The sequence below is a fragment of the Aspergillus brasiliensis genome (assembly GCF_001889945.1).
Source record: "Aspergillus brasiliensis CBS 101740 unplaced genomic scaffold ASPBRscaffold_11, whole genome shotgun sequence".
Taxonomy (NCBI): Eukaryota; Fungi; Ascomycota; class Eurotiomycetes; order Eurotiales; family Aspergillaceae; genus Aspergillus; species Aspergillus brasiliensis.
The window spans coordinates 718,317-732,102 of record NW_027137452.1 but is presented as its reverse complement, the minus strand read 5'-3'; the positions used below and the strand labels follow the sequence as shown (position 1 = coordinate 732,102).

Genomic DNA, 13,786 nt, shown 5'->3' with positions numbered 1-13,786 from the left:
CTACGAGATGGTTTCGTATCTTTGGAATGGAAGCTACAAGATCATTCATTCATATATCGTAGTCGGCTCTAACCTAATGTCCCAGGTTCGGGGGAGCAGCAGTGGCCGGTCCCTCTGGAGTAACATATGCCTATTCCAGATAGTTAGCATTGAAGAGACAAACCCTTACAGTCAAGCATACCTTGGTCATTCCACCATCAACCACAAAGTCACTACCATTGACGAAACTGCTCTCGTCACTAGCCAAAAACACCACGGCATGAGCCTGCTCAATAGCCTCTCCGAACCGACCAGTAGGGAAGTGCACCTCACGCCGGAAGCGCTTGGGCTTATCGTCACCCAGCCAGTCTTGCAGGAGGGGAGTGCTATAATCATGTCAGCTATCATACCCACCAAGAAACAGAACACATTGACGAAAGAAAAAGGAAGAACCAACTTCAACGGCGCCGGACACAGCGCATTGAACCGGAATCCCTCCCTCGCATGCACAATAGCCAATTCGCGCGTCAACGCCAACACCGCACCCTTACTAGCCGTGTACGCCAACTGAGGCGTGGCACTTCCCACCAAGGCGACCACACTTGCCGTGTTAATGATGCTGCCCTTGGTCTTCTTGTGACGACGCAGACTCAGCACGGCATGCTTGCACCCAAACCACACACCCTTGACGTTGATGTTCTGCGTCATATCCCATATCTTCTCTGGGGTATCGACGGCGTCTGCATCGTCTGCGTGCATGATGCCCGCGTTGTTGAAGATGACGTCCGTGCCACCCCAGCTGTCCTGGGACTCGACCATGGCTTGTACGTCGGATTCCTTGGAGACATCGCACTTGATGGTTCCAACGCGGGGAGCGGTGGGAACGACTTCCTTGACTTTGGCGACGGCTTTCTCGAGGGCAGGAGCCGAGATGTCGGCCATTAGGACGTTGGCCCCTTCGCGGGCGAAGAGGATGCTTGTTTCGAGGCCGATGCCGCTGGAATTGGTTAGCGGGGCGTTGAGGGGGAATTGAGAGCTGGGAAGGGTATAGCTTACCCTGCTGCACCAGTGATGATGGCATTCTTGCCTTGGAGACGACCTCTGGGAGCGGATGCCATAATCCTGGGGTTATGTTAGCTATGCTTGTGGATAGTGGGGATGGTGCGGGGTAGAGTAGATGGTAGTGTGGGTAACAGTGTGGGATTGGCATACCTTGAGTGACTTCTGATGTGTATATAGAGTATAGTCAATCCAAGAGAGACAATTGAGGTAGTACTAGGGAGAACTTGAGAACCAGTATGAGATGAGCAGAGAAATAGAAGTAGAAGTAGTAGTCTAAGCAGGGATGAGAAGCAGCAGGAATGCGGGACAGTGGAGCCCGCTTATCTAATGGCGATCCCGATAAGGCAGGCAGCTGTCAGGCACGCAGGCCACCATGCACGCCAGCATCAGCTCGTGTGCCGGTTTGATATGGGCTGAATGTGCATCAATTACCATGAAAAAGACTGTATCTGTTGCAATTGGACAAGACAGATGATAAGGATGGAAAGAATCCCAATCACTGTGGCTTCACTGTCAGCATGGCGGGCCCCGTGACGCTTCCCCAGCTGATAAGGAGCAGCGGTGCGGTGGCTGACGTCCTTGCGTCCCGCTCGCCTCTCCTCACCGTCACTCCCTCCCCTCATCTCCCCAATTCAAATCCAACTGCTGGCCAGTTCTCCACGAGCAGTACTATCGTCAATCTGCTCGTGTTATTAACCAATTCAATTACCATCATGTCCTCTGCCACCCCACCTTACGAAGTCACCCTTGAGAACGTTGCTCACGTCCTCCAGAATGACACCCGAGTCAAGCTGGCCGGGGTCGACGTCGACGGCATGCTCCGTGGCAAGCTCGTCTCCAAGAAGAAGTTCCTCTCCATCGTAGCGGATGGATTTGGCTTCTGCTCCGTCATCTTTGGTTGGGACATGCATGACCGCACATACTTCAAAGAATTGGCCATCAGTAACAAGGAGAATGGGTACCGCGATCTTGTGGCCGTTCCAGATCTGAGTAGTTTCCGCCGCATTCCCTGGGAGAATAATGTGCCATTCTTCCTGGTCAGCTTCTTGGATCCCGATACGAAGGAGCCGGTCTGTGCTTGTCCGCGGGGGCTATTGAAGTCCGCCCTGGGGAAGGCGGAGGCTGCGGGGTATCGTGCCATGGCGGGGGGTAAGTGCTTCGTCTGATTGCTTTCGATTGCCGCTGACATGGTTTTCCAGCGGAATATGAATTCTATCAGTTCCGCGTGCCAGAAACACACTCGAATCCCGAGCGCAATGCGTCAGCCACGGCCACCTTCCTCAAGGAGAACCCCGTCGAGTCCCTCCCCTCGCTGACGGAGGGCATGTTCGGATACAGTCTGACTCGTCCGATCCACAACCAAGACTACTATTATGGGGTGTTTGACGCATGCGAGCAGTTCAACTGTGAAATCGAGGGTTGGCATACAGAGAGTGGTCCCGGCGTTTATGAGGCAGTAAGGTTGCATTGGGTGACGTTATAGATCCCTGTTGACAGGCAGCAGGCACTACAGTTCGGAGAAGCCAAAGAGATGGCCGACAAAGCTGGGCTTTTCAAGTGAGTGCCTTCGCGCTACAGAAGATCACAAACTGACCGTGCCAGATATGTCGTGAAGTCGATCGGGACCAAGCACGGCATCACGCCAACCTTTATGGCCAAGCCACGCGAGGGATTACCCGGGAATAGCGGACATATGCACATCTCACTGGTCTCGAGCGATGGGAAGAATGCATTCATCCGCGACACGCCCGACCCGAACCCGCCCTATCCCGATGTGGCTTATCTCTCTGACCTAGGGCGACATTTCCTTGCCGGGGTCCTTACTGGTCTGCCCGATATCATGCCCATGTTCGCGCCCACGGTGAACTCTTACAAGCGGCTGGTGGAGAACTTCTGGGCGCCCGTTACGGTATCCTGGGGACTGGAGCATCGTGCGGCCTCCATCCGGCTTATCACACCACCGACCGCGAGCGCAAAGGCAACCCGGCTGGAGGTGCGTGTGCCCGGCGCTGATGCAAACCCGCATTTTGTTCTAGCAGCAGTTGTCGCGTTGGGCTGGCGGGGTGTGGAGAAGAAGTTGGAGATTCCGGTTCCGCCCCTCTCCAAAGGGGAGGACATGGGCGGGGCAAGCGATAAGGGGGTCCGATTAGCCAAGTCGCTGCGGGAAGCCACAACAGCATTCATGCGCAAAGACAGTGTCGCACGGGAGGTCTTTGGCGATGCGTTTGTGGAACATTTTGGGGGCACGCGGGAGCATGAAGTGCGCTTGTGGGAGGAGGCGGTCACGGATTGGTGAGTGGGCTGGCAGTGGCTGAAGGGGCGTGATATGACGATAATACTGACTTCATTCGCAGGGAGGTCCGGCGGTATATTGAGACGGTGTAACCGGATGGACGGAGCTGCGTGTATAGGCCAGCAGCTGGGCAGCATTAGACGGTCTGTGTTACGTTCTTTATTTTTGCCTTCCCTGTTTTGCCCCGTCTGGTTCCAGATCGGACGGTACAGATTGGCTGCAGACGAGCCCGTGGCAACCCGAGCTGGAGCTGGGGTCGGGAGAGCAGCGGAAGTTAGACTTGACGTTGAGGCGTAGCGATCACATGCGTTCACATGTGGAAGAGATGACTGGATGTACTTTTGATTCCTGTTTCATAGTAGAAGGATGGCATGTGCGTAGCGATTAGATTCAGCATACACAGAGCATTGACATTTTCATCATGTTCGAGTGTTTGTGTGGAAAATGGCAGCAACCATGAGAGAGAGAATACAGTCACTGCAGCAGTGATTCGGCTCCACACCATCACAAAATGCACCGTATCATCACTCGCGACAAGTCGGTCAAGAGTATAGGCGATGGCCGGACCGCAGGAAGCTTGCCAGGACGGACGGAGGAGAGGACAAGACCATAGCAGCCAGGATGGCGGCGAACCGCGGTTGGGAGGAAGGCTCTCGGGCCTGCGGGGAGTTTAGGAGCTTATCAACATCCTCGGTTGACTGACTGATTTGCTTGACAGTGACTGACTACTGAGTGGAAGATACTGCAGCTGGGCAGCTGCATCAGAGCCAACAACTACCGACCCACGTCGGGAATCATCTCGAGACCTTCCAGGATAGTTAATATAGGGGCCACTCTTGACAGACTACTCGAATGTATCGAGTAAGAAGTAATCGGCCTGAACGATAAGCCGCGATTCGGAATCGGTAGCCGGCGTGCCCCGCCCGTTATCGGCCGAGTTAAGCTGCGTTGCCCGCGGAAAAGTCACGTGGAGGAGCATAGCTTCTGGAGCAGCCCTCATTTTGGGTTCAATCCAGCTTATCGGGACTCCCCATGGACCGCGGTTAGTGAATGCCTCTCTGACGTAGTCGCTGTGTAGACATATATACTGTTGCTTCCCTCCACATTTTGGAGCTCATAGTAGTGTCTGTTGTTCTTGAAGTTTTTCTTCGTTACTCATCTTATCCCCAGTACTTCTATCCTGCCGGTCCGGATAGTATATACCTCCCTCATATACTTCACGATAAGATAAAGAATCCCCATCAATCCTCCACCATGGTGCAGGTCGACACCCAACTCAAAGACGTCGTCATCCTCGGCAACGTGAGCTCGGAAGCTCGCAAGATTCTCACCAAGGACGCTTGTGCCTTCCTCGCTATCCTCCACCGCACCTTCAACCCTACTCGCAAGGCCCTTCTCCAGCGCCGTATCGACCGCCAGGCCGAGATTGACAAGGGTCACCTCCCCGACTTCCTGCCCGAGACCAAGCACATTCGTGAGAACGATGCCTGGAAGGGTGCTCCCCCGGCCCCGGGTCTGGTCGACCGTCGTGTGGAAATCACCGGTCCCACAGATCGCAAGATGGTGGTCAACGCGTTGAACTCGGATGTGTGGACATATATGGCTGATTTCGAGGGTGAGTCCCTTATCACTTCCCCAGATTCCCCAGATTCTTCCTAGGAGTAGCATCTAACAACAGACGAAGACTCCAGTGCCCCCACCTGGGAAAACATGATCAACGGCCAAGTTAACCTCTACGACGCCATCCGCCGCCAGGTCGACTTCACCCAAGGCGGCAAGGAATACAAGCTGCGGACGGACCGCGTGCTCCCCACCCTCATTGCTCGCGCTCGTGGCTGGCACCTCGACGAGAAGCACTTCACTGTCGACGGCACCCCCATCTCCGGCAGTCTGTTCGACTTCGGTCTGTACTTCTTCCACAATGCCAAGGAGCTCGTTGCCCGCGGCTTCGGCCCCTACTTCTACCTCCCCAAGATGGAGTCGCATCTCGAGGCGCGTCTGTGGAACGACGTCTTCAACCTGGCTCAGGACTACATTGGCATGCCGAGGGGCACAATCCGTGGTACCGTGCTGATCGAGACCATCTCGGCGGCGTTTGAGATGGACGAGATCATCTATGAGTTGCGCGAACACAGCTCCGGATTGAACTGTGGTCGCTGGGACTACATCTTCTCGTTCATCAAGAAGTTCCGCAAGCACCCCAACTTTGTGTTGCCGGATCGTTCGGATGTGACTATGACGGTGCCGTTTATGGATGCGTATGTGAAGTTGTTGATTAAGACGTGTCATCGTAGAGGAGTGCATGCCATGGTAGGTCCCTATCCCAATCTGGTAAAGTATGAAGACGATGCTAATAAGCAATACAGGGAGGCATGGCTGCTCAAATCCCCATCAAGAACGACCCCGCCGCCAACGACAAGGCCATGGAGAGCGTGCGCGCCGACAAGCTGCGTGAAGTGCGCGCCGGACACGACGGCACCTGGGTTGCGCACCCTGCGCTGGCCTCCATCGCCTCGGAGATCTTCAACACCCACATGCCCACCCCCAACCAGCTGTTCGTGCGTCGCGAGGACGTCCACATCACCGCCAATGATCTCCTGAACACCAACGTCCCGGGTAAGATTACCGAGGATGGCATCCGCAAGAACCTGAACATTGGTCTGTCCTACATGGAGGGATGGCTCCGCGGTGTGGGCTGCATCCCTATCAACTTCCTAATGGTACGTCCTCAATCCATATCTCAATTATAAAGGATATCAAATACTAATAAAACTATAGGAGGACGCCGCCACCGCCGAAGTCTCCCGCAGCCAGCTCTGGCAATGGACGCACCACGGCATCACGACCTCCGACGGCAAGAAGGTCGACAAGGCATACGCCCTGCGTCTTCTGCAAGAACAGGCGGACAGTCTCGCGGCCAAGGGTCCCCAGGGTAACAAGTTCCAGCTCGCGGCGCGGTATTTCGCTGGCCAGGTAACGGGCGAGGACTATGCCGATTTCCTGACGAGTCTGTTGTATAATGAAATTTCGACGGCGGGCAAGGCCGAGCCGGCTGCTAAGCTGTGAGCTGAGTAGCTTGCATGTTGATTGATTTTTAAATACTTCTTTTATTGCCGTCTTGTGGACATCATGGTGTTACGATATTCTTATGGCATGGGTTTTGTTTGTTTATATTCATTAGGATGAATGGGTTTGTGGGTTTGATAGGCTGGACTTATTATTATTATTATTATCATCATTGTTGTTGCGATTGTCATCAGCAGTACCCATATTGAATAAATGCATTTTCATTAAAACTATTTTCGGGACCCCTAGGTTGAGTAAGAATGCTACTGTTGTCTGGGACATTGTATAGATTAATTTACGTAGCAAACGCAACGACTGTTACTCCTGGGTCTGTATGCCTTAAAATCACTAAACCTGACTACTTGACAGTTTGTTTATCCGTGTAAAATACTGGCAGTAGCAGATTCCGGGGATTAAGAAACATGATTAACCGATGACATCTCCAGACAGCAGCGACCAACAAACAGCTTCAGCTTGAAACTCAATATCGAAAATATCTAAGAATCCGGGAGTTCCCATATCTCACTATTCAAATAATCGCTCATGTCGATCTTCTCGTCGAGCATATTGATCACGTTTTCCCGATCGACGCGCTGCCAGAGGCACCAATACTCATTCAGCCGGTGGGCCATATCATAACCACAGGCATTCAGGATATGAGCGAGACGGTAGTGGCAGTCGAGTAGTTCCTTGCTGGGCAATTCTAGTTCTTCGTCTTCTTCTGTCCCAGTCCTAGGCGCTGGCTTGAATTCGATTTCATCGGGTAGGAATTCCTGTACTAGATGTGGACATGTAGGGAATAGCACAGTTTTGTAGACGTTTGGGCGGTCCTATTCAGTTCTATTGTTAGATATGCTGATCCTCAGAGATGGATGGATATATGATGGATGATGAGTGTCGACTCACAGTTGCCTTGAGAGTAAAGCCGAATAAGCTGAGTGCTTGGCTCGCATGACATTGCATCGAGAGACTGTTGGATAGGCTATTGACCAGGGCATTGATGGAACCGGCCTTGATTCTAGCCTCGTGGACCGCGGGGAAGTAGCGACAGAGGGCATCCCAGAGAGTAGTCATCTAATATACTTAGTATCAGCATCATAGGCAGACATCAATAGACGCAGGGATCTCTCACTGCAGACTCGTTCCAGTGGGAAATAGAATACGGCATAATGTGCGCTATCTGTAACTGGACATTTGCAAAGCCTGCCGGTCTAAATCTCTCGAAATACGTTGCTGTATCCATAGCTCCTGTGATGACGCAGCAGTAATTATCACGCTTCAGACAGTAATCCTGCATGTCTTGGTCGCGAGTCTCCGGAGGACTAATATCCTCCTCGGGGATTCTGACATCGCTTGTTTCTGACTCGAGCAGGGCTTTTCTCGGTTAGTGTTGGTGCTATCTGTTGTATAGTATCAAGGTGAGCACCTACCTGGCCAGGCTAAGATAGTGAAAATATTGAAGAAGATTCCATGAAGCTTATCATCAGTAGTTGCATCTAGAATATCACTGACGAGTGCCTCTTTTCCGCCCTCTGGCAGCCATTCCAGAGATTCATCCAGTGCGACTTTCAGCTTCTCCTCAAGAAGTCGTCCCTGGTTGGAGTAGTTGGAGATGCGCTCTTTGGCTTTTTCCATATCTGGGGACATTTTGGAGATATCCTGCTGCTGTGGGGGAGGATTGAGGGGATTTGAAAACGTAAGGCCTCTGAGGGGGAGGTGATGATTATTGTCTTTCTTGGAATGAGCCATGGTAGTTGATTATGTTGTTGTTGAAGCAGAGGTTGTGAGACGTAAGTATGATGTGAGTCTTCTAGGCAGTCGCGGAGTAAGCCAACTTTACCGTCACACAAGGAAGGAATATGGAATTGTCTTGCCTCGTAGTCCCTGAACATTCCCATCACTGAGAAGCTTGCTGATTTCGATGCTAAAGTAGTCGAGAAGCTCGTGCATATCCATGCTACGGGAGTATTCTATTGTTCATAAGCTCAAGCATCCACAGTTACACAACGTTCATGATTCAACGATGAAAATGCAGATATCCACAACATACTATGCTTCTTCGAGGAGCTTCAAGTCGAGTGACTACTGGCAACTCACCAGCTGTGGCATGCCTGAATCTCTCGGCAATCACCGAGCATGAAGTGATCATGGAGAGTCACTCGTGGCTTTCGATGAATTCAGTATATATTTTCCTCACTTCACTTACCACCCATGAACTACCTGTAGCCTTTAAAAGACAGGAAGATCGTGAGAAGACACGCTCTACTATGGCACATGTGTGCTACAGTACTCAATCACATCACTCTTCTGACTTAGCTCGATCAATCTACAACTCAGCAGTACGGAAGATGGCTTGCACCAACTGTAAACGTCGCAAGGTATGGACATACCACTCCCAGACCTGTGCGTGCTCGTTCATTGAACTGACCATAATCTACAGAGAAAGTGTACTGGAGAGCCCAGTGGATGTGCCTACTGCCTAATGCATGGCTTTAATTGCATGTACCCTCCAGCAAGACCGCCTAGCCAACGACGGAAGTCTGCCGCGAAGAAGAGCAGCAGCAATGCTTTGCTGACCCAGAACTCAGCCTATCTTATCACCAGCGCTCCTGCATTTCCATGCTTTCCACCTCCAACCCTCGAAAAACCCATAACCCACAAAAGAAAGCCTTCAGGGCCTCTGAAAGATGATTTCCTAAGGGAACTACAGAGAGAGTCCGGGTACGAACCACCGGAAGATTCCACAGAGGCTGAAGATCTACCATCTGTACCGTGGGTTCCCGAAGAAAGTGCTACGGAATCCCCATCTCAACCTCACCATTCCTTCTATCCAGGGGCCTACGGTGAGCGCCAATCTGGGTATCTGGATTCCAGCGGACCAGTTGTCGATGCAGACATGGATCACTTGTACCGCAATCCTTTCAAACGTCCTCCTGACTATGTCAACAAAGTCAATGACTCATGCGAGGAATTGAAAGAGCCCGCAGACGTGGAACCTCCCCATGTGACAGAACCCCTGGGAGAGGAGGTCCGCGCAGCGATTAAGGACATCGCCAGCTGCGCAGGGTTTGTGTACAGTATCGAGATTTACGCCAGCAGGGAGGAGACAGATGTGGGCCGCATCGTGAAAGCGACGGGATACTCTCTGGGTCAGATACGTCAATATCTGGAGATGGCGGAGAGAATCCGCGGCCTTTGCTTTTTGATGTTGAATTACACGGCCCTCGCCGATACTGTGACCTTCTTTGAGCGCGCTGTGGCATTGATGCCTCTGTTTTCCTCTGACACGAACAAGGTATCGGCTCATGGCAAGTCGGCATTGAGAGAAGAGAACCAAACAGATACAAACGAGCTGGCAGACAATCTGCGGGAACAGTTAAAGCAATGTGTCCAGCTGGTGGACATCCTGAGGACTCGGCTCAACCACCCAACTGATCCTCTTGATCCTCATCGTCAACTGACCTCTACCCTCCATATCAGACTGCACCTGCTAATGAGGAGGTGTCGGATATAGGGGTTGGGAAAATCTGATTAGCTTTACAGATTAGGCGTTGTTCAAGAGGAGTTGGGTAGATATCCGGCCTATGGCTAGATGGGGACAGAATCTGGCTAGGGTTCGACCGTGGTTTCCTAAAAATAGATACTAAAAATAACATATTGCTTTCACACTAATCCTTTCCATCTTACTGCGTGATTTATTATGTCTCATACTAGTTGATACTTGATATCATTCCTATGAACGAAACATCCTATAGAGCATAAACAGAATGAATGCATGCATTATCATTACCAACCACATACCTTCCTCAAACATCAACAAACTTATACAAACTAACCCTACCTATACCCCCTATCCAAAAGAGAACCAACCCCCCGAAGAAAGATTAAATATACTCCCAAGCCCCCACACTCGCATTCCTCCCCCACGCCCTCGCCCCAAACCCCAGACACTCATCCACATTCCCCCCGGGCACCGTCGCATTTTTCCAATTCACAAACACAATCCACCTCCCCCCACCAGCCCCAGGCGTCGCCGACGGACTCACCGACGGACTAACATAGGACGAAGAAGGCGAAGCAGAATGCTTACTAGGCGTCGGCGTCGGCGTAGAGCCCGGCTTCGGCGTACTCGAATGCCCAACACTACTGCTATTACTAGCTCCAGGACGCACCGGACACGCGATAAACCCTCCCGGAGAGCCCGTGTAATTCCAGCTTCCGTAGGGTGTACCTGGTGTGTAGCTGAAGGGCCCGGTGGAGGAGCCAGGGGGCATGTAGGAGGAGTGGGGGGATGTGAAGGATAGAGCACCACTGGGAAGGATGAAGATTTGTTGGCCGCCGGGGACGGAGACTGCCTATATTTTTGGGGGGGTTGTTAGTGGGTGGGTGTATGGGGATAAGGGTGTATAGGGAAGGGGAATGTACTAGGCCATTTCCTCCGACGATAATGGTTTCGTTGCCTGGGGGACAGTCGCCTTCGGAGGCTACTCCTGGTGGACAGTAGGAGGAGGTGCGGCCGCCGAGGTAGAAGCGGCCGGAGAAGATGGTCAAGGGGAGGTTGTTGATGGGGGAGTTGGAGCGGGAGGCGGTCACGGTGAAGGAGGAGGTGGATTCTGAGGATGATTCTTGGGTGTAGGATTGGGTGGGGAGGAGGGAGAGAGTGGTTAGGAGGAGGGCTAGGAGGTTCATTCTTCTGCTTCTGCTTCTTCTGTCGGTGGGGTGTTTTTGAGGGTAGGATGGATGAGTGGGTAGTGTAGGAGTGATGGGATGAGGTATGATATAGAGCCAGGTTGCAATAGCATACTTATACTGTATGATGTACTAGGTCTTGATGTGATCTCTGTGAAGTCATCCGGGGGAGTATTCCACTGTATTGAAGTTGGGTAGGGTTGGATCGGAAGGCATTCCCGCAGCGGGGGATGTACATACTGCTGTAAGATGGACATGAGCTCATGGTTATGTTGGCTTGTGGGAATGGCTGGACGGTGGGATCAAATCTACATTCATGTGATTCTGGTTGATTAGTAGAGTCTTACATTCAGTAGTCGTTGTGTAGCAAAAGGTAACCCTAATATATGTATCATGGATATCGAGTGTGAGGCTATCACATCAAAGTCTACGGGTTATCATTGTTCATCTTTTTTACAGAAGCCTATGCACCTCGAAGCTATCTGTCTTTTTAATAGGAGTCTTTGACCTTGTCTATCGCTCCTTAGGCCACTTCAAACACATAATAAAATCAATTCTCAACTACTGGCAGTCTGATAAACCAAACGTCACAACATGATCTAAGCAGAATGACCCTGTCTCAACACCCAATCCTCCTATCTCATCCTAGAGTATCTCAAGTCAGCCATACAATGACAACAAAACCTGCGAGAAAAACCGTCCGAACTCACCTTGCAATATACCGGGAGCCACATATCTAGAAATCCCGGTTCGACGGACAATCACCACGCATATGGCCGACTCCATCACCTATCAAGAAACTCACAGTTAGCCACATCCACATTTCCTTCCATCAACCAGCTCACAAGAAAAAGCCGACAACATGTCTCCAACAATCAGACACTGTATGATCTGCCTAGAATTATCAGTCTGTGTCAGCCCTGGCAGTCTCCCACATTATCTGTCCGCTCTAGATTGTACGAACATAGCCCACAGCGTCTATCACTACCACCCTCACAGTGCCGAAGAGATCCGCAGTTACGACACCTGCCTTCCTCCTGCCGGCGATCAAAAGCCTGTTCCAAGGCTCCGAGAGTCTGGCAGAGGTCTCCCCAAGATTGGGTGTTGGTTTCCCTCGTCTTCTGGATCCTATACGTGCTGCCAGATCTGTGGCCCCTTCTCGGTCTGTTCACTCGGGACGACAAAGGGGACTGAAGCTGCTGTAAATCGGTAGAGTCGTTTACATCCACACCGCCGACCTCGGGTCTTCTAGTTTTTCACACGTCCGTTTAGCCCCAATTCATCTCAGCGTATACTTCTCTCCGAGGGTAACCAAGCACAACAACAACAACAACAACAACAACAACAACAACAACAACAACAAGAAGAAGAAGAAGAAGAAGAAGAAGAAGTCAAATGAGAATGAATGAAGGTGGATAAGAAATAGTCCCCAACCCACATCATCAATCTGGAAGCCATTTCCATCAGGCCAATTTTAATCAAATCATCTATAATCTTATGCTGCAATCCTCTCAATTCTCGACCACGGAGATAGACCATTGGTCCTAAGAGGAGCCGCCGCCGACGAATCTGACCATCACCATCACCTTCACCATAACGATAGACCTCCTTGATTTGCTGCACCCTGCCATACGACATTCGAACTCTCTCCTTAAACACATTGAACAGCTGGGATTCAGCACTCCCGTCATAACAACCCCCATCCTCGCTTTCGAGCCTATCCAGCATCTTATTCAACCAACAAATAAAGATTTCCATCGTGCTCTCATCTTGAAGCAGATCTTTGATCGTGGTGCGGTTCTGCCTTCCTTCTCGGAGGAGGTGAGTCACGAGGGGAAGTATAAAGCTTAGGACTAGTGAGAAGATGTCGATGGCCATGATGAGACCAGATCTGTACCAACAGCAACGATACCGGAGTGATAGATCGAGATAAATATGTGCAAAGAGCGAGAGAAAAAAGGAAACTGAGCCAACTAGACAAACAATCAAGTATGAGAGAGAGAGAAAGATGGAAAGAACTGTTGAAGAGAAGAGAAAAGGACCATCAACAATGAACATTTTATAGAGGAATTATCTATATACTCTATACCTAGGATCTTGGCCCTCCCATTCTTTGTGGGTCGGCGGATGCAAAGTGACAGGGGGAAAAGGACCAATCATTTCATGATAGATGCATACAGTTACAATACAGTTGCATACAATTGCATACAGTTGCATACAGTTGCATACAGTTGCATACAGTTGCATACAGTTGCATACAGTTGCATACAGTTGCATACAGTTGTATACAGTTGTATACAGTTGCATACAGTTGTATACAGTTGTATACAGTTGCATACAGTTGCGTATAATTGCGTACAGTTGCGTATATATGTGTACAGGTGCGTACCAGATGCATACAGTTATATATAGGTACATACAAGTATATATAGTTATGTATAGTTATATACAGGTGCGTACAGGTGCATATAAGTACATACAGGTGCGTATAGATGCGTACAGTTATATATAGTTACATACAGTTGCGTAAGTTGCGTACAGTTACGTATAGATGTGTACAGGTGCGTACAGATGCATACAGTTATATACAGTTACGTACAGTTGCGTACAGTTGCGTATAGTTACGTATAGTTGCGTACAGTTATGTACAGTTGCGTGCAAATGTTAGCACAGAACACGCTGTGTGTAAGGCTGTGG

At 50.7% G+C, this 13,786-nt stretch overlaps 6 protein-coding genes across 6 annotated transcripts; 3 read left to right on the top strand and 3 right to left on the bottom strand.

The window, feature by feature from the left end:
* Window positions 1-73: 73 nt before the first annotated feature.
* On the bottom strand, window positions 74-1,097 carry ASPBRDRAFT_132164 (putative short-chain dehydrogenase/reductase family protein; the record flags this gene model as incomplete). The annotated part of the gene is made up of 4 exons (XM_067618409.1): window positions 74-130; window positions 182-365; window positions 437-976; window positions 1,036-1,097. 4 exons carry the CDS (start codon window positions 1,095-1,097, stop codon window positions 74-76), a joined length of 843 nt encoding a protein of 280 aa, XP_067476322.1.
* A 657-nt stretch (window positions 1,098-1,754) lies between these two features.
* On the top strand, window positions 1,755-3,426 carry ASPBRDRAFT_57614 (glutamine synthetase family protein; the record flags this gene model as incomplete). Its single annotated transcript, XM_067627768.1, has 5 exons — window positions 1,755-2,190; window positions 2,241-2,497; window positions 2,546-2,598; window positions 2,644-3,333; window positions 3,396-3,426. 5 exons carry the CDS (start codon window positions 1,755-1,757, stop codon window positions 3,424-3,426), a joined length of 1,467 nt encoding a protein of 488 aa, XP_067476321.1.
* A 946-nt stretch (window positions 3,427-4,372) lies between these two features.
* Window positions 4,373-6,585, top strand: ASPBRDRAFT_46355 (malate synthase). The gene is made up of 4 exons (XM_067625622.1): window positions 4,373-4,949; window positions 5,019-5,644; window positions 5,701-6,054; window positions 6,113-6,585. The coding sequence occupies exons 1-4, from the start codon at window positions 4,589-4,591 to the stop codon at window positions 6,398-6,400; spliced, it is 1,629 nt and encodes a 542-aa protein (XP_067476320.1). The 5' UTR covers window positions 4,373-4,588; the 3' UTR covers window positions 6,401-6,585.
* A 312-nt stretch (window positions 6,586-6,897) lies between these two features.
* ASPBRDRAFT_198639 (uncharacterized protein) lies at window positions 6,898-8,047 on the bottom strand (the record flags this gene model as incomplete). Its single annotated transcript, XM_067621220.1, has 4 exons — window positions 6,898-7,230; window positions 7,307-7,474; window positions 7,533-7,774; window positions 7,831-8,047. The coding sequence occupies 4 exons, from the start codon at window positions 8,045-8,047 to the stop codon at window positions 6,898-6,900; spliced, it is 960 nt and encodes a 319-aa protein (XP_067476319.1).
* A 701-nt stretch (window positions 8,048-8,748) lies between these two features.
* Window positions 8,749-9,914, top strand: ASPBRDRAFT_198638 (Zn(II)2Cys6 transcription factor domain-containing protein; the record flags this gene model as incomplete). The annotated part of the gene is made up of 2 exons (XM_067621219.1): window positions 8,749-8,778; window positions 8,841-9,914. 2 exons carry the CDS (start codon window positions 8,749-8,751, stop codon window positions 9,912-9,914), a joined length of 1,104 nt encoding a protein of 367 aa, XP_067476318.1.
* Window positions 9,915-10,189: 275 nt separating this feature from the next.
* Window positions 10,190-11,089, bottom strand: ASPBRDRAFT_77365 (putative IgE-binding protein; the record flags this gene model as incomplete). The annotated part of the gene is made up of 2 exons (XM_067629358.1): window positions 10,190-10,755; window positions 10,826-11,089. 2 exons carry the CDS (start codon window positions 11,087-11,089, stop codon window positions 10,285-10,287), a joined length of 735 nt encoding a protein of 244 aa, XP_067476317.1. The 3' UTR covers window positions 10,190-10,284.
* Window positions 11,090-13,786: the final 2,697 nt, after the last annotated feature.